The sequence below is a fragment of the Macrotis lagotis genome, chromosome 2 (assembly GCF_037893015.1).
Source record: "Macrotis lagotis isolate mMagLag1 chromosome 2, bilby.v1.9.chrom.fasta, whole genome shotgun sequence".
NCBI classification, from domain to species: Eukaryota; Metazoa; Chordata; class Mammalia; order Peramelemorphia; family Peramelidae; genus Macrotis; species Macrotis lagotis.
The window spans coordinates 34,221,326-34,248,764 of NC_133659.1; the positions used below are offsets into that span (position 1 = coordinate 34,221,326).

At 48.2% G+C, this 27,439-nt stretch overlaps 1 protein-coding gene and 1 long non-coding RNA gene across 6 annotated transcripts in view; one reads left to right on the forward strand and one right to left on the reverse strand.

The window, feature by feature from the left end:
• The window catches only part of ST3GAL3 (ST3 beta-galactoside alpha-2,3-sialyltransferase 3), a 138,458-nt gene that overhangs the window by 110,208 nt on the left and 811 nt on the right, over nucleotides 1–27,439 (reverse strand). For 2 of the 5 annotated variants that reach the window (XM_074221627.1, XM_074221625.1), the window contains exons 1-2: nucleotides 23,372–23,422; nucleotides 12,523–12,655 (exon numbers count right to left, since the gene is read on the reverse strand). In XM_074221627.1, the coding sequence (XP_074077728.1) occupies nucleotides 12,523–12,643 (121 nt within the window). In that variant the 5' untranslated portion in view covers nucleotides 12,644–12,655; nucleotides 23,372–23,422. Of the gene's footprint in view, nucleotides 1–12,522; nucleotides 12,656–23,000; nucleotides 23,135–23,371; nucleotides 23,424–27,439 lie in introns of those variants that run through there. The other 3 variants (XM_074221620.1, XM_074221622.1, XM_074221621.1) reach the window with 3 other exon arrangements.
• On the forward strand, nucleotides 24,069–25,574 carry LOC141510966 (uncharacterized). Its single transcript, XR_012475214.1, has 2 exons — nucleotides 24,069–24,278; nucleotides 24,628–25,574. It is a non-coding gene; the product is annotated as an uncharacterized LOC141510966 (long non-coding RNA).

Sequence of the window (27,439 nt, forward strand, 5' to 3'; positions counted from 1 at the left end):
CATCAGCAAGCATTCTATGTAATGGGGATAAGCTAGACGAATTCACAATATGATCAGGAGTGAAGCAAAGATAACTGGTATCATCACTATTATTCAATATTGTACTAGAAATGTTAGCTACAGTAATAAGAGAAGAAAAAGAAATGGAAGGAATAAGAATAGGCAATAAGGAAACAAAATCATCACTATATGCATATGATATAATGGTATACTTAGAAAATCAACTAAAAATTTAGCTGAAATGATCAAACAATAAATAAAACAATGTTATAGGATATGAAACAAATTCACCTAAATCATCAGCATTTCTTTATATTACCAACTAAGTCCAGGAGGAAGATATAGAAAAAAATTCCATGAAAAATAGCCGTAGACAATATAAAACACCTGAAAGTTTAATATGAATAAAAACAATTAGAGAAATATTAATCACTTGAGGGTAGGCCATCAATATAATGAAAATAACAATTCTATCTAAACTGATGCACTTATTCAGTGCCATAGCAATTCAAACTACAAAAATATTTTATACAGTTAGAAAAATAAAACCAAAACTCATCTGAAAGATTCAAGGTCAAAAATATCGAGGGAATCAAAGATAAAAGAAGTGTTAAGATCACAGCCTAGCCATATTTGATCTCAAACTGCACTGCAAAATGGCAATCAACAAAACAATCTGGTACTGGGTAGAAAATAAGAGTGGTAGATCAGTGGAATAGATTAGCTACACAATACACTGGAATAAATAATCACAGTAATCTAGTGCTTGAAGAACCCAAAGATCCAAGCTTTTGGTACAAGAACTCACAATTGACAAAAATTGCTGGAAAAAAATGGAAAGCAATTTAGCAGAAAGTAGGTATAGACCAATATCTCACACCATATACCAAGACAAGGTCAAAATGGGTACGTGATTCATACATTAAGGGTGATATCATAAGCACATTAGGGGAGCATGGATTATTTTACCTGTTAAAGCTATGAATAAGAGAGACAGGATTGCAGGAAAGAAAATGGATAATTTTGATGGTTGTTTTTGTTATTGGTCAGTCATTTCTGGGTTTCCTATTCTTCCTGACCCTGTTTGGGGTCCTTCTCTACCTCATTTTACATAAAAGAAACTGAGGCAAAAAAAGGGTTAAATGACTTCCCAAAAGTGAGTGTCTGAGTTCAGATTTGAACTCACAAAAATAAGTCTTTCTGACTCCTAATTTGGCACTGATCCACAGTTACAAGTAACTGCCCATAATTTTGATTACATTAAATTAAAGAGATTTTGTACAAATAAAACAATCCTGCCAAGATTAAAAGGAAAGCTGTAAGCTAGGGGAAAATATTTGTGGCAAGTATCTCCGACAAAGGTCTCTTTTCTCACATGTATGAAGAATTGAGTCAAATTTATAAGAAATCAAGCCATTTCCCAACTGATAACTGGTCAAAGGATTTGAAATGGCAGTTTTCAAAAGAAATCAAAACTATCTCTAGTCATCTAAAAAATACTCTAAATCACTATGGATTAGGTAAAACGTAAATTAAAAACAACTCTGAAGTGCCACCTCACATTTACGGAATGGATAGTTGACGGAGTTGTGAATTGATTCAACCCATCTGGATATTCCCAAAGGATTTTAAAATGTGCAAACCTTTTCATCTGGCAATACCACTATTAGGTCTATAGTAGTAATAGTAGTAAGATACCACACCCCTCCCCCCCCAAAAAAGGAAAATAACCTATATATACAAAAATATTTATACAGCTTTTTTGTGGCATCAAAGAATTGGAAATTGAATGGATGTTCATCAGTTGGGGAAATGGATGAACAAGTTATGGTATATGATTATGATGGAATTCTATTGTGTTATAAGAAATGACAAGCAAGATAGCCTCAAAAAAACCTTGGAAGATTTATATGAACTGATATAAAATGAAGTGAGCTTAAAACCAGGAGAACACTGTAGACAGTAACAGCAATACTGTACAAAGATCAGCTGTGAGTGACAGCTATTCTCAGCAATCCAATGATGCAAGACAATCTCAAAGGATTGATAATGGGGGTTGCTCTCCACCTCCAGAGAAAGAACTGATGGAGTCTAAAAGCAGACTAAGGCATAATTTTTTCACTTTATTTTTGCAAACTTGCTTTTTTTTTAATTTTGCAGCATGACTAATAATGTTCTGCATCACTTCACTCATACAACTGACAGCATAATCCTTGGAATTCGAATTTTTTAAGTGATTGTTAAAAATAAATAATAATTTTAAAAAGAAAACTTATTTATAAACTGAAATAGTATCTTACATACCAAGAAAAGAAAAGGAAGATATCCTGTAGGAGTTGAGCTGAAGTAAAAAAAAAAAGAAGCAGATTCCAGGAAATGGCAAGAGCAGAGATGGAAGGAAGGCCATGTTAACAGGGACAAAGAGTGTGATCTGGCTGGAACACAGAGTGGGTGAAGGGAACATTGTGTAATAAACCCAAAAAGACAGGTTACAGCCAAACTCTGAAGAACTTTAAACACCAAGCAAATGAGTTTGTGTTTTATCTCAGAAGCAACAGGGGGTGACTGAGGCTTTCTGAGATGGGGGTCCTATGTGGTCGGCTCCGTCCAATAGAGTGAATGTTAAGTCTGAGAATCTAAAAGAAATAGGTCGTATTCTACAAAAGGATAAATCTGAAAAACTAAAAGTGAAAAGTTCTCCACAAAGCAAGCTCAGACCAATAGAGCTGGAATCATATGATGATTTTACCAGATTTTAAAGAACAAGTGATTCCTTTGCTCCTGAGATCATGTCTGACCACAGGGAAAGACTTCCTCTGCAGCACCTCTCTTTGACTCCAGGAACTGCACAAGAGGGAGGTTGGAAAAGGAAATTCTGAATCTGCATCACTGACAAACCTCAGGGGCTCAGACGTCCCCACCACCCAGGCCCTCCAAGGGAGAGGAGCAGCTAAGGCCAAGGAGCCATCCTAGGAGAACTACTTATCTCATGAGAATGTTGGCCCTCAGTAAGACCCCCCCCCCCAGTGCCTCAGTATCCTCCTCTATAACTTGGGGCTGCTGAGAGGGCAGAGGGAACAGACATACAGAGATGCTGGACTTAAAGTTCTTGGTATGTGAAGGTGGTAGCATACCCCTTGGTTACTATCATCAAAGGCAGGGGCATGATGACAGCAGCAGCACTAATTCACCCCAAAGAAGGGCAGAGAGGAAGGGGCCCATGCTGTATATCACAGTGTGAGAGGAACTGAAAACCAAATGCAATGTCCCCATAAGGCAGGGGAGCAGCACACACACTGAGGAAGCTTCCCAGGGCAATGCTATGAGATGGAGACAAGAGTCACACAGGGATGAGTCAGCATGGGGTGGGGGTGGGGGGGTTTTACTGAGGACATCACAAGGTCTCTGGAATACTGAATATTAAAAATATTTGAAACTATAAAAAGTTGTGAACCAAAAGCTATCTCCTTAATATGATTTATAAGGACATATTTGAAGTGAGTTAATGGCGGGATGGACCAAGATGGTAAAGAAAAGGCAGTGAGTTGCCTAAGCTCTCCCCAAATCCCCTCAAAACAATTTTAAATAATGCTGCAAAACAAATTCTGGAGCAGCAGAACCTACAAAAGGATGGAGTGAAACAATTTTCCACTCTGGGACAGCTTAGATCAGCCAGAAAAGCCAGAGGCAGCAGGGTGAGAGAGGAGCACAGTCCAGTACTGACCGAGCCAGAGCAGACTGGCCCCAGCAAACCAGGAGCAGCCTGGGAGCAGCAGCTGTTTCCGGAGTTCTCAGCCCGCAGACATTTAGGGGGGTGGACAACAGGTCAGAAGGTTACTCGGGTCCCTTTGCTATGCTGGTGCACTGCCCATCCCTGGATCCCGGGCGCATTCTGGGCTGGCAGTCCCAGGGCGAGGAGCAGCACTAGCACAGCAAAGCTTGTGGCCACAAGGGAACAGAGCAGGGTCCCTGGGCAAAGTTCCAGAGGGGGAAAGAGTGCTTATGGTCACTTGCAGACCAGAGCACAGAGCAGGAAAGGAATAAATCCACCTCTCCTTAGATCATACCACCTTAGAAGAACTGAAAAACTTGCAGGTGCCTAGAATAGAATCACCTCTGAAAACAGCTACAAAAAAACCCTGAAGTTTGGTAGTGTTCTCTCTACCCCAGAAGCAGAGCCCTATTTTAGCAGTGAGTCAAAGAATAGGCTGGGAAAATGAGCAAACTACCAAAAAACCTGACTATATAAAGGTATTATGGTGACAAGGAAGATCATGATGAACACAGACACTCAGAAGAAGACAATTAAGTCCAAACTACTATATCCAAAGTCTCAAAGAAAAAATGTGAATTAATCTCCAACCATGGAAGATCCCAAAAAGGATTTTTAAAATAAAGTAAGAGGAAAAAGAAGGGAAGAGGGATACAAGAAAATCATGAAAAAAAAAGTAAATAGTTTGGTAAAGAAAACATCAAAAAATACTGACGAAAATAACACCTTAAAAAAACAAAATAGGTCAAATGGTAAAAGAGGCACAACAATCCAGTGAGGAGAAGAATGCCTTGAAAAACAGAACAAATCGGAAAAAAGTTATAGAAAAATTCACTAAAGAGAAAAACTCCTTAAAAAGCAAAATTGGTCAAGTGGGGGGGGGGGAACCTCTTAAAAAGTGGAATTGGTCAAATGAAAAAGGAGGTACAAAAGTTCACCGAAGTAATCCCTTAAACATTACAGCTGGACAAGAGGAAGTTAATGACTTCATGAAACATCAAGAAACAAAATCAAAACAATAAAAAAAAAATAGAAGAAAATGTGAGCTACCTCACTGGAAAAACGACTGATCCAGAAAATAGATTTAGGAAAGATCATTAAAAAAGTATTGAACTAGTGGCAGCTAGGTGGCACAGTGCATACAGCACTGACCCTGGAGTCAAGAGGACCCTTAGTTCAAATATGGCCTCAGACACATAATAATTGCCTAGCTGTGTGACCTTGGGCAAGTCACTCTTAACCCCATTGCCTTAAATAAAACTAAAAAAAAAAAAGTATTGGACTACCTGAAAGTCATGTTGTCCTGTTGTCCTAGAACCAGAAGGTAAAATAGAATTTGAAAGAATCATTCAATTACCTTTTAAAAGAGATCCCAAAATGAAAACTCCCAGGAATATGATAACCAAACTCCAGAGCTCCCGGTTCAAGAAGAAAATATTGCAAGTATCCAGAAAGAAACAATTCCAGTATCATGGAGTCATAATCAGAATCACACAAAATTTATCAGATTCTACATTAAAGGATCAGTGGGCTTGGAATATGATGTTCCAGAAAGCAAAGGAGCTAGGATTACAACTGAGAATCACCTACCCAACAAGACTGAATATAACCCTTCAAGAGAAAGAAAGGTTATTCAATGAAATAGAGAATTTTGAAACATCCCTGATGAAAAGACCAGAGCAGAACAGAAATTCTGACTGTCAAACACAAAACTCAAGAGAAGTATAAAAAAGGTAAACAGCAAAGAGAAATCAAAAAGATTTCAATTAGGTTAACGTGTACATTCCAACATGGGGAAATGATACTTGCAACTCCTAAAATCTTACTTATTAGAGCAATTAAAAAGAGCACACTTAGAGAGCACAAGTGTTGAGCTGAATATGATAGGATGGTTATCTAAAAAAATAAAATAAAGTTAAGTGGTAAGAAAAAAGGATATACTAGGAAAGGGAAAAGTAAGAAGTAGACTATGGTAAATTATCTCACATAAAAGAGTTTTTACAATAGAGGGGAAGTTGAAGGAGGATGGAGTGGGGAAGAAGTGAGTGAATCTTATTCTCATTGAAACTGGCTCAAAACAGGGTGGCTAGGTGGCACAGTGGATAGAGCACCGGCCCTGGAGTCAGGAGTATCTAAGTTCAAATCTGGCCTCAGACACTTAATAATTACCTAGCTGTGTGGCCTTGGGCAAGCCACTTAACCCCACTGCCTTGCAAAAACCTAAAAAAAAAAATTGGCTCAAAAGGAATAATATAGACACTCATTTGGGTACAGAAATTTATCTTAACTTACAGGAAAGCAGAAGGGGAACAGGATAAGAGAAAGGGAGGGTGAATTGGAATAGGAAAACACTTTTGAGGATGAAGAGGGTGAATGGAGAGAGTAAGATTAAAGGCGGGGGGGAATAAGAGGAAACAAATACACAATTAGTCATCACAACTATAAAAAATTTTACAGCAAGTTTTTCTGATAAAGATCTCATTTCTCTATATACAGAGAATTTAGTCAAATTTATAAAAAATAAAGAATCATTTCCCAATTGATAAATGGTCAAAGGATATGAACAGTTTTCATGTCAAGTAATCAAAGCTAACTATAATCAAATTAAAATACTCTAAATTATTAATGACTAAAGAAATGCAAATTAAAATAATTCTGAGCTACCACTTCACTCCTTTCAAATCAGTTAATATGACAGAAAAGAAAAATGACAAATGTTGGTGGTGCTGTGGAAAAATTGAAACATTAATGCACTATTGGTGAAGCTCTATACTGATTAAATCATTCTATAAAGCAATCTGAAACTAAGCCCAAAGGACTATAAAATCACACATATCCATTGACCAAGCAAAACCACACTAGATCTGTATCTCAAAGAGATTTTTTAAAAAAAGGAAAATGAACTATATATACAAAAATATAAATAACAGCTCATTTAGTGGTGGCAGAAAATTGTAAACTGTGGGGATGTCCAGCAATTTGTGAATGGCTAAACAAGTTGCATATGATTGTGATGGAATATTTCTGTGTTATAGGAAATGACAAGCAGGATGCTCTCAGAAAAACCTAAAAAGACTTACATAAACTGATGCAAAGTGAACTAAGAAGACTGTATTCAGCAATATTGTACAGTGATCAACTGGGAATGACTTAGCTCTTCTGTAACACAATAATCCAAAACAATTTCAAAGGATTTATAATGAGTGCTATCCACCTCCAGAGAAAGTACTGACAAAGTTTGAATACAAATCAAAGCATACTTTTTCTTTACCCATTTTTCTTAGTTTTGGTTTGAGTAGTTTTTGTTTTTTTGTTTTGTTTTGTTTTTAACATCCTGATTAACAGGGAATTATGTTTTGCATGACTGCCCATGTTTAACATATATCAAATTGCTCATCTTTTCAATGGCAGGGGGGTAGGGTTAGAGGGAGAGGAGGGGGAAGAATCTGGAGCTCAAAGTTTAGGAAAAAAAGAATGTTAAAATTTGTTTTTACATTCTTTGAGGGAAAAAGAACTTAAAAAAAGAACTTAATCACATAGAACTCAACAAAGTTCTTAAAAGCTGCTAAGGGAGGGTGCTGCCATTTCTTCACACTAGAAGCTCTTACATTAAAAGCTGGCTGATCTCCCCATGGACCTTCACTGCATTCGGTTCCACAGACGGAGCATCCTTTAGGCCACAACTCCCATCTGGTGGACCCCCAATCGGGGCTCCTGGGTTTGGACTGAGACTGAGGGTGGGATTCCAGCCATGGAACTCCAGGGAAAGGCCAGCATCATCTTTGCTGGCTGTGCTGTACTATGGGACTGTTCTTAAGACCCCACCCCCTGCGAGGAAGGAGTGCACCTGTGCCCGCTTCTCCACACTCCTGCCCACACTGAACCTCATTCCTTTGATACTTTTGCCAGTTTGATGGGTGGGGGGGAAGAGATGGCAACTCTTTAATATTTCTTGATTTTAAAGGTTAAACATTGTTTCAAGTTATTATTAACATTGTTATTTCCTCTTTTGAAAATACATGCTCAAGCCTTGATACAAGTCTTGATATAAAAACTAAACCTGGAAAGACTTTTATAACAATGAGGGGAAAAGGTAGAACTAGAAAAAATGAGGAAGTCTGACTGTGATCACAAGAAGAGGAGGAAATGAGAATGAACTAAGGCCTAAGAAGGGAGACTGATCTGGGCTTGGGATCCTTCATGCATTCCAATTATCGGCATTCCTTAAGTCAGTTATCTCCCTTGGTGCTCAATGGTAAGCTTCTAATAAAGCATTTATTCTAAAGATTCCCTTTTCCCAGCCCCCTTTCAAATACTGTAGCTCCACACCATCCCATCTGTTCATTGATTCAGGGAGCATTTATCCAGGGTCTCTGCTGGGAGTGGAGGGCTCAAAGAGGAAAACACCCTGATAGCCGTGCCCCCTGGGAGCTGGCACTCTGCTCCTTCTGGGGACTGGTGACTGTCCAGCTCCAACCCCAGGATGGGAGACTCATGGAGAGAAGGCTAGATAATTGCCTTTCTTTGTAGCCAGGCAAGCACAATGCCTGGCCTGGGGAAGGCCCTTGGGAAGGGGCCCAGGCCATGCCCGCAGCCTTCTTACCTCCCCAGATGCCCTGGCCCAGGGTACACTCTCCCTTTAGCTGGGGGGACCCCAACCACACTGGTTCCCCCCAACTCTCCTCATCACTCTCCAGATTCCTGCACTTTCTCACCAGCAGCCTTCTATCCAAAAGAATCTTTTCTCATTAAAATGTAAGCTCCTTGAGGGCAGGGTTTGCATTTTTTTTTTGCTTCCACATGGGGCATGGGGGTGGGGGCACAGCATCCAGAGGTCTGGAAAAATCCAACAAAATGTTTTGGGCCTCCCTTTCTACCAGAAAAGAAGTTTAGATTATTATGGTATTAAAAGATAAAATATGTTTATATAATACAATACTACACATAGATTTTATGCATTTCTGAGTTTTTTAATTTTTCTATGTCCTCTCATCTGCTGGCCTTCAAGTGTTGTCTAAAAAACTCCCCCCCAAAAAATTTCCATTTAATTTCTTATGCCAATATGTGATATATGGAAATGCTGCAGGGAAAATCTTGATGTGGAAGGGCACAGGGCCCCAAAACCAGAAACACTAAGCTTTGTCTCTCCTCTGGGGGGAGGGGGAACGATGCCCACAGAAAATTAGTGACAAAATAAATGTAAAGCAATGGGGGGGGGGGAGGAAAAGTCATCTGATAAGCGCCTACTGTGAACCAGGCACAGCACTTTTCAAGGATCTCAAGGCAGTGGTCAGGGCTGTCACTGGGGTGCTCTCCTCTAGGATTTAGGGGAAGACTGGGCTAAAGGGGGGACAAATGGAGTCTTGGAGGAAGTGAAAGAGCTCGGTGAGGAAGGGAATGATGGGAAGGGCAAGCCTGGGGGTGGGACAAAGGCAGAGAGGTAGGAGACAGAACAGAAAGAGGCCAGTTTGTCTGGAGGGTAGAGTTCATCCCTACAGAGGGAAGAGGCTGGAAAGGAAGGACAGAGACCAACTGAACAGAGTTTGTATTTTAACCTAGAGGTCAGGGGAGCCACTAAAGTTTGTTGAGCAGGAGTGACATGGATCAAACTCATGCTTCCAAAAGGTGATTTGGGCAGTTGTGCCCAACTGAGGCAAAGAGGCCAATTAGGAGGTTCTGTTAGAAATATAGATGAAATGGGTTGAGAGAAGGTCAGGTTGGAAGTGGAAACAGACAGCTCCCAGATACCTGGTGGAGGGAAACTCCACCAGACTTGACATCCCATGGAAAGAGGGGACTGAGGATGAGGGGAGGGTTGAAGATGATGCTGAGACTATGAGACTCTGGAGTTGGTCACTGATAGAAACAGAAAAACAGAGGAGCTGGGGCAAATGGAAGACCAGGAATGCCCCCAAGCAACAGAGGGACATTCTATTCTGACCAAAGAGACTGAGGGAGCCCTCAGACAGGAATCCAAGGGAGAAGGGAAACCAGAGGCCATTCCACATCAGAAAATACATACACACACATATACCTGGATCACAGAGTCTAGGAGGGAAGAAACACTCCACCACAAGGTCACCATCTTTCCAACCCCAGCAAATGGTTCTCCTTCATTAGAGAGAACCAGATCCTCACTAGAACCCCCTTTCATTGGTTTCCTCATCCCCTGGGCTACCAAAATCATTCCTAAGGCATTTGATTCTCATTTCCTTCATTTTGTCCAACCCTCTAAGGGTTCAGGCACTCCAGATGCTGTTTATGTGTTTTTTCCTGGCCATACCGTGTCCTCGGTGGAGTATCAGCTCTGTGAGGACAGATATGGGTTTATTTTGTCTTCGTTTTGCCAGCACCTGAATAAGAGGTGTTGGGGCTGGCATGTGGAAGAGGGAATGGTTTGTTCTGCTCAGGGCTGGGGGGAGGAGGAACTGTAAGAAGATTAGCCGGCGGCAGACGGGGTCAGGACAACTCTTCCTGACATGGGATCTCCTCATCAGATCATGGGATCACAAACAGAAGAAAAGATTCATTCACAGACATCAAAGACATGGGAGTCTCCTGGTCTCTTGCTCAGAGAGGGGCTCAGTTCATTGGCTGCAACTTGGCCCCAACCAGAGGCTCCCCAGGAGCCCAGTAGTGGTGTGGTCTCTGTGACAAGGTTACTTGGAGGTCCACAGCCCTGAGAAGTGAACAAGAGCGCTGGGCTAGAGTCACCTGGTGCACAGTGGGTGCTCTGTGAGTACCCTTCCCTCCCTCCCCCTCTGCTGGTTCCCCCTGTTGGGCCTCTCAACCTGAGGCCCCATCACACTGGCCATAGCTCACACATTCATTTTTCCCAGCTCCCCTGGTTCTAATCACTCTTATCAGAGGAGCTTCTCAGTGTTTGAGAATTATTGTGTATGGAAAGGTGTGACCACTTGATAACACTGTTAATCCCTTAAATGACCTTCCCCAAGACCCTAGGTAATCGCTGGAAGGGCAGGGGTCACCAGAGCACCCTCTTAGCTGCTCCCTGCCCCTTCTCCCACCTTGCCCCTTTTTACTGGTCAGAAGAATAAAGACTAAAAGGAAGAATAAGAATAAAAAGGGCTAGAGGTTTGCCCCTCCCCAGTCCCGTCACTGAACACTCCCCTTTTATTAAATACTTCTCTGTTCCCTCTTCCTGTATGTCTCATTCAAAAGGACCATGCCTGAGACATTTGCTGCTTCCTTCTCCAGTTCTGCTGCTCACTGTCAGGGGCCCCAGGGTCAGCACCCCGCTCCAGCGGCACAGCTCCCACACAAAGGCTGCCTGTGCCTCCCGCCCCCACCCCCACCCCAACTGGGCCTGTACAGAGTTATAAGAGGGGAGGAAGCCCCACAGACCCGGGACAGACAAGGAAGCAGCAAAGATGGCCAAAGGAGGGCAGGAAATCAGTCACTGCAGTGCCAGAACCAAGGAATCCTGGGAAAAAGCTGGGACTTGGGGCTCCCAGCTCCCCAAGCCCCCAGGCCCCCCGAGCCCACAAACTGAAACTGGCCTCACTCCAAATCTGACTCCCCAAGGCGACCCCGACCCAAACAGTTGGCCTCTCCAGCAATTTCATCCCACAGGACAGAGCAACCCCACCCCCTTGCTAGTGCTCCTCTTGGGCTGCCCCAGAGTCATGAGACCAAAGGGTAGAGGGAGGGATAGTGAGAGATAGTGAGGGATAGGAGGCCAAGGATCTGGCAGATGGTTAGGGAAGTCTGGGGAGGAGGGGGTGGAAGGGAAACAAAGAAAGGGAAAGAGGGGAGAGGAAACGGCTAGGTTAGAGTCACCGGGTGACGTTTATTCTAGAATAAATCACATCTTATTGGTCCAACCCTAGTCTCTGAATACATGATCAACCATCATGCAGTCTGGAAAATAAATCAAACCACCGTCCACTCCCTCTACCTCCTGGGCCAGTGCAGAGACTTCTCTCTCTCCTACCAGTTGTCAGGGACAGATAAGAAAAAGAAGATGCCCAAGGGAGGAGAAAGCACCTGACTCTCAGGAGGGAGGGAGGTTGCCAGTTTCCAAGAGGATGGGTCTGGCCCACTCACCCTATGAGGTCATTGTTCTTCACCCAAGGCTACAGTGCCAGGCACCTCCTCTGCAGGGTCACAGGTCAGGAGGCACCTCTGGATTCTGAGTTGCTGGGCAGTAGAGGTGGGGAGGATGGGGAAGGGAAAGGGCACTAGAAAGCCTGAAGGTGCTGGGGTCATAGGACAAGTGACAATCCTGACTCTTTCCCTGGTAGTCTAGACAAGCAAGTTGTTGAGCTTCCCTCGACCTCAGTTTCCATATTTGTGGAGCCCCTCACAGCTCTATCTCTGTGATTCTGTGACTGTGACCCTGAGCAAGTAATTTCTTTTTTCTGGCCTCAGTTTCCTCCTCTATAAAATGAGGTGAGGAGGGTTTGGACATCACAGCATCAGGGCTCCTTCCAACTCTACATGGATCTCACGCCCTTGGGAAAGTTAGCTTAGGCATGTCACTGAATCTCTGGGCTTTGGTTTCCTCCTTTGTAAGATGGTGGTGACAAAAGGAGGCTTAGCCTCAGTGGCCCCTGGAAAGCATCTCAGATCTCCATCATCCCAAGAAGGCTCTAAAAGAGGCCTCTGTCCTGTCTGAGACCTAGAATAGGCCCCTACCAGTAGAAGCCCACTCGAGTGGGTTCAGGTTTTTGCTAACAGAGCAAAGGCACTGCACCTCAGCCCCACCTGGGGGTTCTGATGGTACTTACTGGGGTCTTCCCATCGCAGGAGGTGAAGCTTCCAGGCAGCGTAGTACATGAAGCCCAGTACCAGGCAGAGGCACAGGGTGAGCAGCAGGTTCCGGACGAGCACCACAAGGCCCATCTTCATTGACTACATGACCTACAAGAGAGCAGACAGATGGGGTCTTGAGAGGTGGGCACCAAGTCTCAGCAGCCTGTTCTCCATAGACAAATGTCCATGGAAAGAGCCCTCTAGACAAGATCTGGAGCCAAGCCTGGCACAATGATCAGAGTGGCACATCTGGAGTCCCTTCCCCCACCATGAGCTGCCTCCTATACAATCCCTGAGAAAGTCAATCAATCAGTCAGACAGTCTCTCATACAACCATCCTCACAGGCTGTTAAAAGAAGGGCTTTTGTGTCATCAAAAAACATCAGCAGATACTCTCAACCACAGGCACTGGTCTCGAGACTGGCAGCCATGTGAGTGGACAGAAAAGGCATGTACAAGAGATACTGTAAAGGCAGGGAAGCTAGGACTGGAGAAATGACTTAATCTGAGGGATGAGAGTGAGGAGTGAGGATGACTCCAAAGGTGGGGTCTGGGGCAGGGAGTGGGGAGGGAGAGGCTGGTGGTGCCTCCACAGACATGGGGAAATTAGGAAGTTGGGGGGGGAGATAATGAGTTCAGTTTTGGGCATGTCAAGTTCAAGGTGTCTATATATCCATATGACCAAAGGAGAGATAGAGAACATTATAAAAAACCAACTGAATAATTTCAACTACATTAAGTTCAAAAGTTTTTGCACAAACAAAACCACTGAAACCAAGTTTAAAAGGAATGCAGTAATCTTTACAACTAGTATTTCTAACAAAGGACTCATTTCTGAAATATACTAAGAAATGAGTCAAATTTATAAAAAACAAGTCATTCCCCAATTGACAAATGTACAAAGGATATGTAAAGGCAATTCTCACACAAAGAAATCAAAGCTATCTATAGTTATATGAAAAATTGTTCTAAATCGTTACTGATTAGAGAAATGTAAATTAAAACATCTCAAAAATAAAAAAATAAAAATAAATAAAACATCTCTAAGGAACTACCTCACATCTCTCAGATTGGCCAATATGACTAAAAAATACAATGATCAATATTGGAGGGGTGTGGGAAAACTAGGACACTAATACATTGTTGGTGGAGCTGTGAACTGATCCAACCTTTCTGGAGAGCAGTTTGGAATGATGCCTAAAGGGCAATAAAACTGTGCCTATTCTTTGACCCAACAACCCCACTACCAGGTCTATCCTGAAGAGATCATGAAAAAGGGTAAAGCTCCCACATGTACAAAAATATCCATAGCAGCTCTTTTTTGCAGTGATAGAGGAACTGGAAATTGAGGGATGCCCATCAATTGGGGAATGAACAATTTGTGGTATGTGAATGTGATGGAACAATATTGTTCTATATGAAATCATGAGGGATGGGATTTCAGAAAATCCTGGAAAAGCCTTGCTTGAATTGTTGCTGATATGAGATGAGTAGAAGCAGAAGAACATTACATACATTGACAACAACATGGGGTGATGACCAACCATGATGGACTTGTTCATTCCTCCTGAGCAGGGACAATTTTAAAAGACTTGTGATGGAGAATGCCATCTGTATTCAAAAACAGTATCTGTGGCGTTTAAATGAAGACCAAAGCTTATTATCTTCAATTTTTAAAAGTTGTCTTATGTATTGTACCATTTTTTCTCTCTACTGTTTTCTTTCTTCCATTTGGATTTGAGTCTTCTCTCACAATAAGTCCAATATGGATCTAAGTTTCACTTGGCTATAAACGTAGAGTCTATAGCAGATTGCTTTCTGTCATGGAGAGGGGAGAGAAGAGAGGGAGGGAGAAAAAAATGTAAAACTCAAAATCTTGCAAAAAAAATGATTAGCAAAAACTACCATTGCATGTAGTTGGAGAAACAAATATTAAAAACAAAAAAAAAAGATGTTTATATGTCATTCTGTTCAGATGTTCAAAAGACATTTAGAGATGCAAGACTGGAGGGAAGCATCAGAGACATTAAGACTGGATCAGGGACAGCTAGGTGGCACAGTAGATAGAGCACTGGCCCTGGAGTCAGGAGTATCTGAGTTCAAATCCAACCTCAAACACTTAATAATAATTACCTAGCTGTGTGGCCTTGGGCAAGTCACTTAATCCCATTTGCCTTGCAAAAACCTTAAAAAAAAAAAGACTGGATCAACAGATCTGACAATCAGATGATGGCTGAATCCTTGGGAGCTGAGATCACCAAGTGAAATGGAATAGAGGAAGAAGAGAAGGAGGCCCCGGACAGAGCCCCGGGGATAGCCATCATTATGGAGTGGAAGCCAGGGCTTCCCACTCCAGCCACTAACCCTAACCTAGCACCTCTTGATAAATTTGACCCAATGTCGTATTATCACCCTGCCTTTATCAGTTACTGCCTGCCCTGGTTTCTATGCTCTTCACATTTTTTTTCAAAATTTCTGTTGCCTGAGGAGTTCCCTGTGCATCATCCATATGGCTCTCTAGACAATTCCCATTTTTCCTCCTTAATTTCATTCCTGAATTGGAACCTCTGGGAGCCAAGTTGGTGGAGTAAGTAGTAAATTGCTGTCTCCATTTTCACCTCCAACAGCCACAAAATAGCACCCCAAAACAAAACCAGAAACTGCCAAAAGCTAGGGTGAAAGTCTTTGAGTCCAAGAAACTTGGAAGAACGGCAAGAAAGGTCTGTCTCACTGATAAAAAGGGAGTGCAGTCTGGGAGGGCGAGCCCCACCTTAGCAAGCAGGTAGGGGGTCCTGAACCCAAGTGCAGTGCAGCCAACACTAGGCCACCCCATGTGCCTCAGCAGAGCCAGGGGAATGGGCAGACTCCAGCAAACAGCCTCCAGGGGCCAGATCTCAGAAGCATTCACTGGCCTCAGCACATGCCACCACCACCATCTGGACCCTGGCAGCACCAGATAGGCAGCGAGACCCTAAGGCCTCCAGCAGCATCGGCTACTCCCCACCTCACCCTCTCAGCAGAGCACCACCCATGAGGGTCCTCCATGGGCCTCAAGGCAACATCAGAGGTGCATCAGGGAAATGGCCAACAGCCCCCAGAACAAGAAGCCTGAGACAGGGCCCCTTCTATCATCCCAGGAGCAAAGTTCAAATTTAAAAGAAAGAAAAAAGATCTTTTTAAATGAACAAAAAAAAAAAACCCAACCAAAAAAGAATGCCCATAGACAATGATTATGGTGACGGAAGTTCAAGCCGGGACTTCACTCCTGAGCATCTCCCGTCCCTCCTAGGCCAGCCTCCTCTAGAAATACAGCCTATGGGATCTGGTCTATGCTCCCCTGAACTCTAAAACTGCTCTTCCAAAATCTAGAATGCATGGGGGCAGCTAGGTGGCCCAGTGGATAGAGCACCGGCCCTGGAGTCAGGAGGACCTGAGTTCAAATCTAGAATACAATGGCAACTCATTCTCAGCTTTTCTCTCCTCTGTCATAAGCTCTAGGAGTTTCCTGGACTTCTTTTGGGCTCTGGGTCCTGGGCTCTCTCCATCAGGGTCTAAGGAGATGTGGTCAAGGTGGCAGCTTGAAGTGGATGCACATGCTGCCCCTGTTGTCCTCAGGATGCTTTGCTGCTTTAGCTGGACAGGCCCATTGGCCTAGCGGGCACCATTGGTGGTGATGGCTCCCTGTTGATGGTTGTGAGCACTGGGCTGGAAGCAGGCCAGGTGGTCTAAGGACCGCTGCCCCTTCCCAGGCTCCCGGCCCAACTGCCTCTTGGTGGCACTGTCAGGAGCTCTCCATCCCCATTAGGTTTCAGCCCAGATACAGAATAGCAAATTCCACCCTCAGACATCATCTTCACAAGCTGTTCACTTCCCAAATCTGCCATTCTTTTCCATACCCTTCACCTGGGACAAGCAGTAGTAATTTAGAAAAGAATCATCTGTGTCCCTGGGCTCTTCTCTTGTCACCCAAGAACCCATAATCTTTGGCGACACATTCGAGGCTCCTTCTGCTAGGGAGTGTGAATGCCTGGGGTCCCCCAGCAGTGGTATCTGAGCCCGATGGGCAAGGAAGGGCCAGAGAGAGGGGAAAGGACAAGTCAGGATAAGTGGCAATGGTCCAGGTTATGCAGTGGATGACCCTGGTGTTTTCAAAGTCTGACCAAACTTTAAGCATACCACAGCTCCTGCTTCAGTCACCTTCATGGCCATCGGAGCAAGTTGTCATCACGTATGTGCATGGGTTAGACATCCCATCCCCATCAATTACCCTCAGCCTGGTCTAGCCCATCTGCCAACAGTTTACTGGAGTGTCTGCTGCACATGCTACAACTTCATGAAGTCACGGATGAGAACTGGGTGAAGGTGGACACCAAAGGTGGCCACGGTGGTCCTGCTGACCAACCCCATGCCAGATGGAGCAGCATAGAGGGAGAAGAGAAGACCAGGACAGAGCTCTGGGGGCCCATCTGTGGTTAGGGGACGTGCTTTGGAAGAGAATCCAGCAAGAGAGACAAGAAGAATCAAGAGAGATTGGGGGTTTCTGAAAATCCAGAGAGAAGGGAGTATCCAAAAAAGGGGGATCAACAGGGTCAGAGGCTACAGAGAGGTCAAGGAAAACAAGGATGGAGAAAAGATCACCGGGTTTGGCAGCTTAGAGATCATTAGTAATTTGGAGAGAGGGCCTTCAGCGAAATAAGGGCAGAAGCTGAACTGTGCGGGTTTACGAAGACACAGAGGAGAGCCACTACTGCAGACCTTTTTCAGGAACTAAGCTACAAAGGGCAGAAGAGACACAGGTACTTAGTCCATGCTTGTGGTCTGACCACCTTCCTTCTGAACCTTGTCCTCATCCTCAACCTGATTTCTCATCCCCTACTTCCATCCAGGGCTGTCCTGCCACCTCCATAGGGCAGCCTCCCCAAGTCCCCCTGCCCCAGCCCAGGATCATGGAGTTTGGTTGAGATGGGAAGCTTCTGACTTTGCCATGTGCCCTGGCACTATGTCCTGCATACCTCTGGCACTGCCATTCAATCTTCCTTAGGTCGGATGTAATCTCATGACCTGTGGCCTTGCCATCGTCCCAGAGTATGGACTCTGACAACAGGGGCTGTATTGCTTTTTTCTCTGTGTATCCCCATAATGAAAACATTTTTTATTTCTTTCTTTCATTCATTCATTCGTTACTCTTGCCACCCTACATTCTAAACCCCAGTCATCTCCATCCAGCTCAGACTGGGCCCTGGCTGCTGCTCAGTGATCCTTTACCTCTATGCCACTCTTGGCCCACCTGCACCCTTCCCCAGTTGCTCCTTCTTCACAGAGGACTGGGAAGCTGAGGACATCATCAGGACACTGGATGACTTGGGGTCATTCTATCTCATTCTCTTCCTAAGTCAAGTCCTGTTTTTTCTGCCTTTGTAACATCCATCCACACATGCCCACCTTTCTGTTCTCAGACACTGGCCCTCATCACCTCACACTCTGTTGGAATGGCCCTCTCAGTGGTCTCCCTAATTCATCCTCTACTTGGCCACTGATGTTCAAGTCTAGCCTTATCACCCCTCAGCTCAAGTGGCTTCCATGGCTCCCCATCGCTTCTAGGAAACAACACACATTCTCATATTTAGCTCCAAAATCCTTCATAATCTAGTTCCAGCGATAATGATTCATCATCACTTTCCCTACAGACCAGTCAAACTGATTCATAGGCTCGATGTTCTCTGACCATTTCATCTCCTACCTCTGTGGCTTTGCCAAGGCTGACTGCCATGCCAAGAATGTTTTCTCTCCTCACTTAACAGGCTTTGGAATCCCCATCCCCATTCAAGTTTGAGCTCAACTGTCACTTCCCACAAGAAGAGTCCTTGGATGGGTGGCTAGGTGGCGCAGTGGATAGAGCACCGGCCCTGGAGTCAGGAGTCCCTGGGTTCAAATCTGGTCTCAGACACTTACTAATTCCCTAGCTGTGTGGCCTTGGGCAAGTCACTTAGCCCCATTTGCCTTGCAAAACAACAACAACAAAAAAAAAGAGTCCTTGGTTAATGGGGCCCCCATCTCCAAATGACTCTCTAAGGATTCTATACCATATTCTCTGGGATCCACTTAGTCCCCTTTATATACCCACCATCCACCACAGCTGCTAATAAATGCTGATAGAGGCAAACTTAACACCAGTTCTATGAGTTGCAAGAGCTGGGCAAAACTGGGTCTTCTAAGGAAACAGCCCCAGAAGGGAGACCACGCATGGTCTAGGGGAGAAGAAAGTGGGTCTTCCATCACAAATAAAATCTGCCTTCTACCGGATGTTAGGACAGTCTATGACTACAGGAAAGCTGAGGACCCTTCTCCAAATATGAAACAAATTCTGAGAAAATTTAGATAGACATGTGAGGCCAAGAGAAGCCCCTGAAGACTGAAGCAGACCATGGAACCTCAGGGCCATGGAAACTCAGCTCCTAGGATCCCACTTAAGGTTCATGATGCCTCTGACTCTTAAGTGTCACTGCCCAGACAGGATCCAACAGGAGGGAGGCTCCAATCTCCCCTGGTTCTCACTGTTCCTTAGGCCTGGAATGCCCCTGCCCCTCACCACTGGCTCCACAGCCCCCAACACCAGTCATCTGCAGGTGCATTACTGGCCCTGTCACCAGCTGCTAAGGATTGCTCTGGGATTAGCATCCATGGGCCCTCTTACTGGATTCCTGTTGCCTGGAGTGAGCAACTTGAGGGCAGGGAGTCCAGCAGTTAATAAATGCTTGTTTGGGGGCAGCTGGGTGGCACAGTGGATAGAGCACCAGCCCTGGAGTCAAGAGGACCTGAGCTCAAATCTGATTTCAGACACTTGATATTTACTATCTGTGTGACCTCAGGCAAGTCACTTAACCCCATTGCCTTGCAAAAAAAAAAAATTTTTTTAATAAATGCCTGTTTACTACTGCTGCCTGACCAGCACTGTGGAAAAAGCTAGGGAGACCTGGGTAGCCCCAGGGACACAGGGGTCAGACCTTCTCTTAGGTAATTCGGTGTCCACGCAGTAGGAGGGGTCCAGGGGAAAGCCCAAGGATCTATGCTGGGCCCCCGACTGGTGAATATTTCTATCTCAGATGCTTGCTGGTACCTGGAGGTCCTCAGATCCAAACCTCAGCTCAGCGGCTTCTCCTTAGAAATCCCTCCACAATTCCCACCTTTCCTACTTCAGAACCACAGGGAAGTTCAAGGCCTGTGCTGCTGTAGGGTCACTGGGCCTCACCCACTATTCTCTGGGAGGCCCCTGGAGCCACCTCTCCTCTCTCTCCTGGGCATGGCTTAGGTGTCCCACCTGCTCTGCCCCCATTCCATGGCTCCCTGTGGCTCCCCATTATAACCTGAATAAAATAGGCCTTATTTATAAACAGGAGGGCAAGGTACCAGGATCTCATCCTAGCTGCCTAACTGGGGCAGCTGTTTCCTCCCCTACAGACTAAAGATAACCCTGGCACTCCTGTCCTCAGAGGACTTTCTGAGAAGCATACCTCAGGGCCTAGACCTGGGGCACCTGTCCCCCATTGCAGAAAATACTTGACCCAGCCTCTGAATCCCTCAGTCATCCTTTACAGAATCACAATCTGAGAAATGCACAGGACCTTGGAGGCAGACCTATCAACCTGTTTCAGAAAAGGAAACCAAGGCCCAAGGTGGGAAGTGACTTGCCCAAGGTTACAGAGCAAGGTAGGGGCAGAGAGAAGACTGCAGTCTGACATCTAAACTGGCAGCAAGTCCCTCCCTTCTCTGGAATGGCTCGTTCCCCTCCTCTGGTCTAGAACTTTGTTCATCCCAGGAGTCAGAAGTCCTGGGTACAAATTCTCTGAGGTTTCCTTCTTGTACACTTCCTGAGCCTGCTTCCTCCCATGTGAGATGATGGGGAGTAGCTGACTGCTAGGATCCCTGCCAGCTCTGCCCAGGGCATGGACCAACCTCCTTGAGAAGGTTCAGACACAAACCTCCAGGGACAGCTGGCCTCTGGCTATCGACACCTGAGGCTAGCCCCTCCCCAAGGCACAACTCCTTCCACACCGGGTGCGACTCCCCAAATCCAGGACTGCAAGTTTCCTATCACCGAGAGGAGTTGGACTAGCTGCTGAGCGGCTCAGAAGGACAAGGCCTCGGCACAGCCACGGACTTGAGCTTGGCAGAAAATCTCATCTACCACTGAAATGGGACGGGGGAGCAACTTCTCTTGCTACTGAGAAAGATGTGAGAACAGCACCCTGGGGAAGCAACCTTCCTTCTTCCTTCTTCCTCTTCCTCCTCCACCTCCTCTTCTTCCCCATCACACTCCTTCCCCTCCTTTGCACCCCCCTTCTTTTCCCTCCTCCCCATCTTGTCTCTTCTCTTCCTCCCCTCCCCCTTCCTCCTCCTCCCCATCTTGTTCCTTCTCCTCTTCCTTCTCCCCCTTCCCCCCTTCTTCCTCCTTCTCCTCCCTCTCTCTGCAAATCTGCTTTCCTATTTCATCATCACAGTGCAGGGCTCACTGTGCTCTTTTCATAATACTGAAACTAAGGTGACTCAGTTCACCTTGATACTGTCTTCCCCCATCAAACGTCCTGCTGCTGGAACCTCACATTGCCCCAAACCCCAGCCCTGGAATGCCCCCCCAGTCCTAGCAAGGGCACCCTGAGGAGGCCTCCAGAGGCCGGTGCCCGGCCAGCTCACTTGGGTCATCACAGATGTTTTCCAGCACCTCAGTCAGGTCCTCCCCACTGCTTCCTGTATCCCTCCTCTCCTCCCTGAAGGACTGCCTCAGTCCCTCCCAAATCTCTTCCAAACCTCTTCTCTCTCCAGCTCTTTTAGCTGGGGCCCTGATCTTACTTGAATGGGAAAATTAAGGCCTTGCCATCATCCCCCATTCTCTCTCCCCCTTCTCAGCAGGGCCAGTTGCTCCCTGTGGCCCAGTCCCATCCCCCTCCAATACATTGCCCCTTCCCTCATCTTCATCTCTCCCTATGTCTCTGTCTCTGACAGTCTCTCAGTCTCTGCTATCTGCTGGCCACGTCCCTGTCGCCCACCAACATGGCCATGTCTCCCCACGTCCCCTTGAGTGGAGGGCCTGGATCTCTTCTCCTTACCCACAGTCTGCCCATTGCCAGTTTTGCTCCCCGGCCTGTGTTCTCCCCACAGTCCACGCTGACCTCTACATGACCATACCCTCCCCAGCCTCTCTGTGGCCTTTGGCATCGCCACCCACCTTCTCCTCCTGGAGGCACTCTCCTCTCTGGGCTCTCCTGGCATTGCTCCTTCTAGCTCCCCTCTGCTCACCCCCCATCCACTGTGTTCTCCCCCAAACTGTCCTGCCCCCCTTCCCCTCTCTCTAGACTGCCTCGCTGGGTGATCTCATCTTTCTACAGAAGACTCTCAAATGTGCAAATCCAGGCAGCTACAGAGCTGCTTATCTTCCCCCTAAACTCATGCCATCTGAAGGACTTCCTGCCTATGACGCATCTCCCACCGCTGCACCTTTGCACCAGCTGTTTCCTTTGCCTGGTGTGCTATCTCTCCTCAACTGCCTGAGTGCCACCTTTCCATCCCTTTGTCCCAGATTGCTCCATTTCCACCAGCACAAATCTGGGATTCCTTTAGTGGTATCCAAGACAGAATGGAAGCTCTTTGAGGACAGGGACTTTTTCTTTTTTATGTCCCTCCCCCCCCCCAGGGCAGGGCCTGGCTTTTAATGAATGCTAGTTACCAGACCCCTGCCCCCAGCTTCCCCATTACATCAAGGTGGCAGCGTGCTGGAACCAGCCCTGATCCCCAGTCCTCGGGGAGGCGGGTCAAGCCCTTTGCCCACCAACGGGCCTCAGACCCGGGCCTGGAGACTGCCCTGCTCCTGGGAAGCCAGCCCCAGGGAGAGGCGGCCCAGCCCTGCTGCAGGGAGCCAGCGCACGGAACTCCCAGCCTGGCAGGGGAAGATAACCCCAGGGCAGGTGTCAGCAAGGAGTCACCCGGGAAGGTGCCCCGATCCTAGGGGTTCGGGGCCAGGCAGAGCAGCCAAGCCTCTGAGAGTCAGTGGCTTCCACCGATACGCTGGCGGCTTCTGACAGCCACAGGGCCAAGGGCCAAGGGGGAGAACTTTCCTTTCGGGGTCTTTGGCACCCCCAGGAGTCCCTGCCCAGCGGCCTGTGCCCACGAGACGGCTGAGGGTTGTGGACAGGAAGCAAGTGGCTCCCAGGGCCCTCGGGGCCCAAGGGGGTGCTGGGGCCTGACCTGCCTAAGCCCATGCTGCTTCCTTTCCCCCTGGGGATGCCCGTGCCCTCAGCCGGGTCGACCCGCCTGCCCTGGCGATGGCAGCTGGGGAGGGACCGGCACCCTCTCCGCAGGAGCTGCCTCCCCGTGCCAGCCCCCGGGGGCAGCTGGGGGCACGACCATTCCCCAAGACCCCCGGGGCCCCAGCTGCCCCCTCGGGGATGCCGGTGCCCACCTGCCCGCGCCTCCTCAGCCTCGGGGGTCTCGGTGCCTCAGCCGGGCCGCGCCTGGCCAGGGGGCTGCGGGGGCTCTCGCTGAGTAGCGGGGCGCCCGCAGCCCCCCACGCCCCGGCCGGGGCTGCCCCCGCGGCGGGTCCCAGGGTCCGAGGCGGGGCCCCCGCGCGGGCAGAGCCCTGGGGCCCCCCACTGAAGACCTCCCGCGCGCGGCCCAGGCCAGGGGCCCCCAGGCCCCTCCGGCGGCGCGGGGAGAGGGGGCGCCCCGAGGCGGCGGCGCGGTCACGGTCACGGGCGGGTCACGGTCACGAGCCGGGGCGCGCGCCGGGACCGTTAGGCGGGGGCGCGCGGCGCGGCGGGAGCGCGCTCTTACCGCGGGGCGGGCTCGGCGGCGGGGGGCTGGGCGGGCTCGGGGCCGGCGGGCGCGGGGTCGGGCCCGGCCTCGGGCTCCGGCGCGGGGGGTTCCGCGGGCGCCGCCATGGCGGGGACGCAGCCTCGGCCTCCCAGCGCCGGGGGCGGGGCGGGGCGGGGGCGGGGCGGCGCCGGCCAACGGCGAGCCGGGGGGCGGGCCCGGGCGGCGCGGCGGCCAATCGGCGCGCGGGGGCGGGGCGGGGTCAGGCCGGGTGGAGAGCCAATGACGGAGAGAGGTCGTGAGAGGCGGCCGGGCGGGGGGGAGAGGATGGGGGGGCGCCGCGGCTCCAGGCGGGGGGCGCAGCCCCTCCCCCCGGGCGGCCTCAGCCCCGTCCCGCCGCCCCGCCGCCCCGGGCCTCGGCCCCCCATTTCCGTCGGGCCCCAGAGGGGCTCCGGGGGCCGCTGTCCTCCAGAAGCCCTGCCCGGCCGGCCCCGGCCCGCCCCGCGGTGCGCTGGGTCCGGCCGCGCCGGGATGACGAGCCCGGTCCGCGCGCCTGACCTGGCCTGAGCCCCACGGGGAAGACCCCCAGGATGGGGAGCCCCTCCCCCACGGGGGCTCGGCCAGCCCCCAGAGCAGGGAAGCTCTTCCTTCCTTGACAGACAGCTCGGCCCCCCGCAGGGCTCGGCTCCCCCCGGGGGCTCGCCCCTGGCTCCCCCCCCAGGGCTCGGCTCCCCCCGGGGGCTCGCCCCCCCCAGGGCTCGGCTCGCCCCCCCCCCGTTCGGCCCCCCCCCTGGCTCTGCCCCCCCCGGGGGCTCCCCCCCCCCGGCTCGCCCCCCCAAGGCTCGGCCCCCTGAGTCAGAGGAGACCGGCCCTTTGACTAGTCCAGGGAGCAGTCAGCCAGCTTGGGCCCCGGTGGGTGGCCCAGCAGGTGAAATGACCGCCCCAGAGCCCCCCGGGGTCAGAAGCAGGACCTCCTGGCTCCGGGACACCCCCTCCATCTGCTCCAGGCAGAGGGGGCAGAGCAAGAAAGGGGGGTGTGGCCCCAGAAGGCTATGCTGCTAAGGGACCCTAAAGCCCAAGGGGCAGCCCACCCAGGAGCTGCCCAGGGAAGCCTTCAGCCTTGACCTTGCTCCTCCTGGACCATCACCCCATGCCTTATTGGAGCACACACCACCTCCTCACATGTAGCAAATCCATGACTCTTGTTTTATGGGGCCCCGAATTCATAAAATCCTTCACATGGCACCTTAAAACCCTTTTTACTTTTACTTTTGCAGAATGTCTAGTCTGGGTAAGGAAGCAGGCCCAGGGGGGAAAGTCCAGCTGAGATCACATGAACCAGATGCCATCTGGCCTTGCGGAGCTCTGACTCAACAAAGCCCTGTGGCAGAGGGAGCCCTGGGGAGACAGCCCTAAAGGAAGCTCCTGTCCCTCAAAGACTTTTCGTTCATTCTGCTGGAAAAACAAGGAACACAGCTGGTGACTTCCAAAGAAATCGCTGCTCACAAACGGGATGCCAGGAAGAGCCTTCAGTGACTTCAAGCAAAATCAAGAGGGATCCCTTCAAAGTGACCCCTGACCTCATTGCCAAATGCAATGCCCTCTTCTCCATCCTCATTCTCCTTGACTTCTCTGCAGCCTTTGACACGGGGGCTCACCCCCTCCTCCATGAGACTCTTCTCTAGATTTTAAGACACCTGCCCTCTAGATTTTCAGGATATCTGCCCCAGGCTCATCCCCCACCCCCTTCTCCTACCTTTCTGACCACTCACTCCCCACAGATGTCTCAGGGGCTCCGTCCCTCTTCTCTTCCACTATTTGCTTTGATTGGATCCCAATTGTATTGATGGGGCCCCAATTAATGAACGCCCTCCCTAACATTCAGATCTGCACCGAATATCCCTCCTGAGTCCTTGCTACAATCCAGGAATTCAAATTACCATTGGCCCTCCATCCCAGATCTCCTGTCGAATGCCCAAGACCTTTGATCTCCTGCGCTGCAAAGATAAGTTCTGCTAGTATCTGGACTTTGCTATGATATAAAAAAAAAATTGTAACTCAGAAGGTGTGTCCTTCTGATGAAACCAACTTCTGATCTCCAGACCCACATCTGAAATATAAAGATGGGGTGTCATTGCCTCGTGCCTAGATCCCCCAGCCTACTGTATTATGTCTTCTGGCTAGGAGATTACCCTTCATCTAATAAATTCATTCTCATACCTTTCCTGCTGTTTGCCATCCCCCCATCAGTATCATCTCTCATTTCCAAGCAGATGAAACGTTTCTCCTGACTTCATCTTAGAATCCCAAACATTTCAAACTGAATACTTTACAGCTATCTTACACTCATCATTTTCAAAACTGAATTCATCTCTTTACCCTAAAACTTCCTTCTTTCTAGGTCCTCTACCACCCATTCCTCTAGACACCCAGCCTAGGTGCCATCACACACACACATACACACACACACACACACACACACACACACACACACACACACACACACACACACACAGACTTTCCAAGCATTGTGAAATTTACCTTTATAATACCTCTCAGGCTTCCATGGCTCTTCTCTGCTACTGCCCTGATCACCTGGGGTAGGGTCTGGGAGGAAGGGGTGGGGAGGTCCTGCCAGGTTTCAAGTCTCTCCTCACTCCAAACCATCATACACTCAGCTATCTTCCTGAAGCCCAGGTGTGAACCCCCACCCCCTTATCAAACAACTCCAAGGACTCCGTCACTTCCAGAATCACATTTAAAATCCTTTTTGGTTTTTAAGCCTCCCCTAACCTAGAAGTTCTGAAAGAGAACTTACCCTCTGACCACCTTGTCCACCCTCACTCCCCAGACACTTGGCTTCTTGGCTGCTCCTCAAACAAGAGCTCCATCTCGAACTCTGGATAATCTCCCTAGTTGCCCCCCAGGCCTGGAATTCTCTCGTTTCCACCTCTGCCTTCCTTGAAGGGTCAGCTAAAATCCACGCCTCCCCAGTTTATACCTTCTCTGTTCATTGCCTCCAGCCCCTTCTTGCACCTTGCTTGTCCATATTCGTTTGCATTTTGCCTCTTCCTTGAGAGCAGGGATTTCCCCCTCTGTATCTCCCCAGCACAGAGGACGGTGCATACAGTAGGAGCCTAATCAATGTTTGTTGACTGACACCAGCTACATTCTGAGTCTGTTAACTTCTATCCGGGAGAAAAGGGGGGAAAGGAGCCCAGACGGGAAGAGGCCTGACCAGACTCTTCCCTCCTGTAGAAACCATCAAAGCTTGTCTTTAATTCTCTATTTCTGATCCAAAATGGTTTCCCACATTTAGGGTTTCTAAGTCTGAATGTTAACATCCACCCTCTCTGTGTCTCGATCAATATATATCTGATTTCTCCTTTGGTTTGCAAGTTTTCCCAGCTGTATAGACTGTAGGCTCTAAGGAAGCATTCCTCATCCCAGACTAGGAGACAAATGTCTTCCTTCTAACCCCATTCTTATCAATTTTCCTTGCAAAAAAAAAAAAAACAGACTTGTGAACAAGAAAAGGAAGTTATAAGTCAGATTAGTAACACCTTTATGTAAGTAACCTAATTGGTTGGTTAATCACCAAAATTCCTTTGTCTCTTCTGTATAAATTTACAGCCCCAGATCTGTATCTTTGTTGGTATCTGTAATGATGCCATCCACCCATGGCTTTGGGAAGACCCTAGAGGATAAAGCTTTATGGATAAAACTAACTTTTTTTTACTTCATGCTTAGCCTAAGAAAATTATGGTTAACAGATGGCACTTCTGGGAATTGTCCTACATCCTCCCTAACTGGAAGGCTTGGAGAGCCCCACCAAGGGCCAGCAGGCCCAGCCAGCCCAGTCTCCTGCCCCACTTTTTCCTGCTCTCCTTCCCAAATTCAACAGTCTTCAGGCTCCCAACTGGTAAAGTGGAGTTACCATCCTGGCTGTCTCCAGAAGGCCCCTACTCTTCTCTGCCCAGAGGCTGGGGAAGTCAGCAGGGAGGTAAGAGGCCAGGAAGGGTCTCTATCAGTAAAGGAAAGTCCGAGGAGCTTACCACAGCTTTCCCCTTACATCATTTTCAGCTCCTG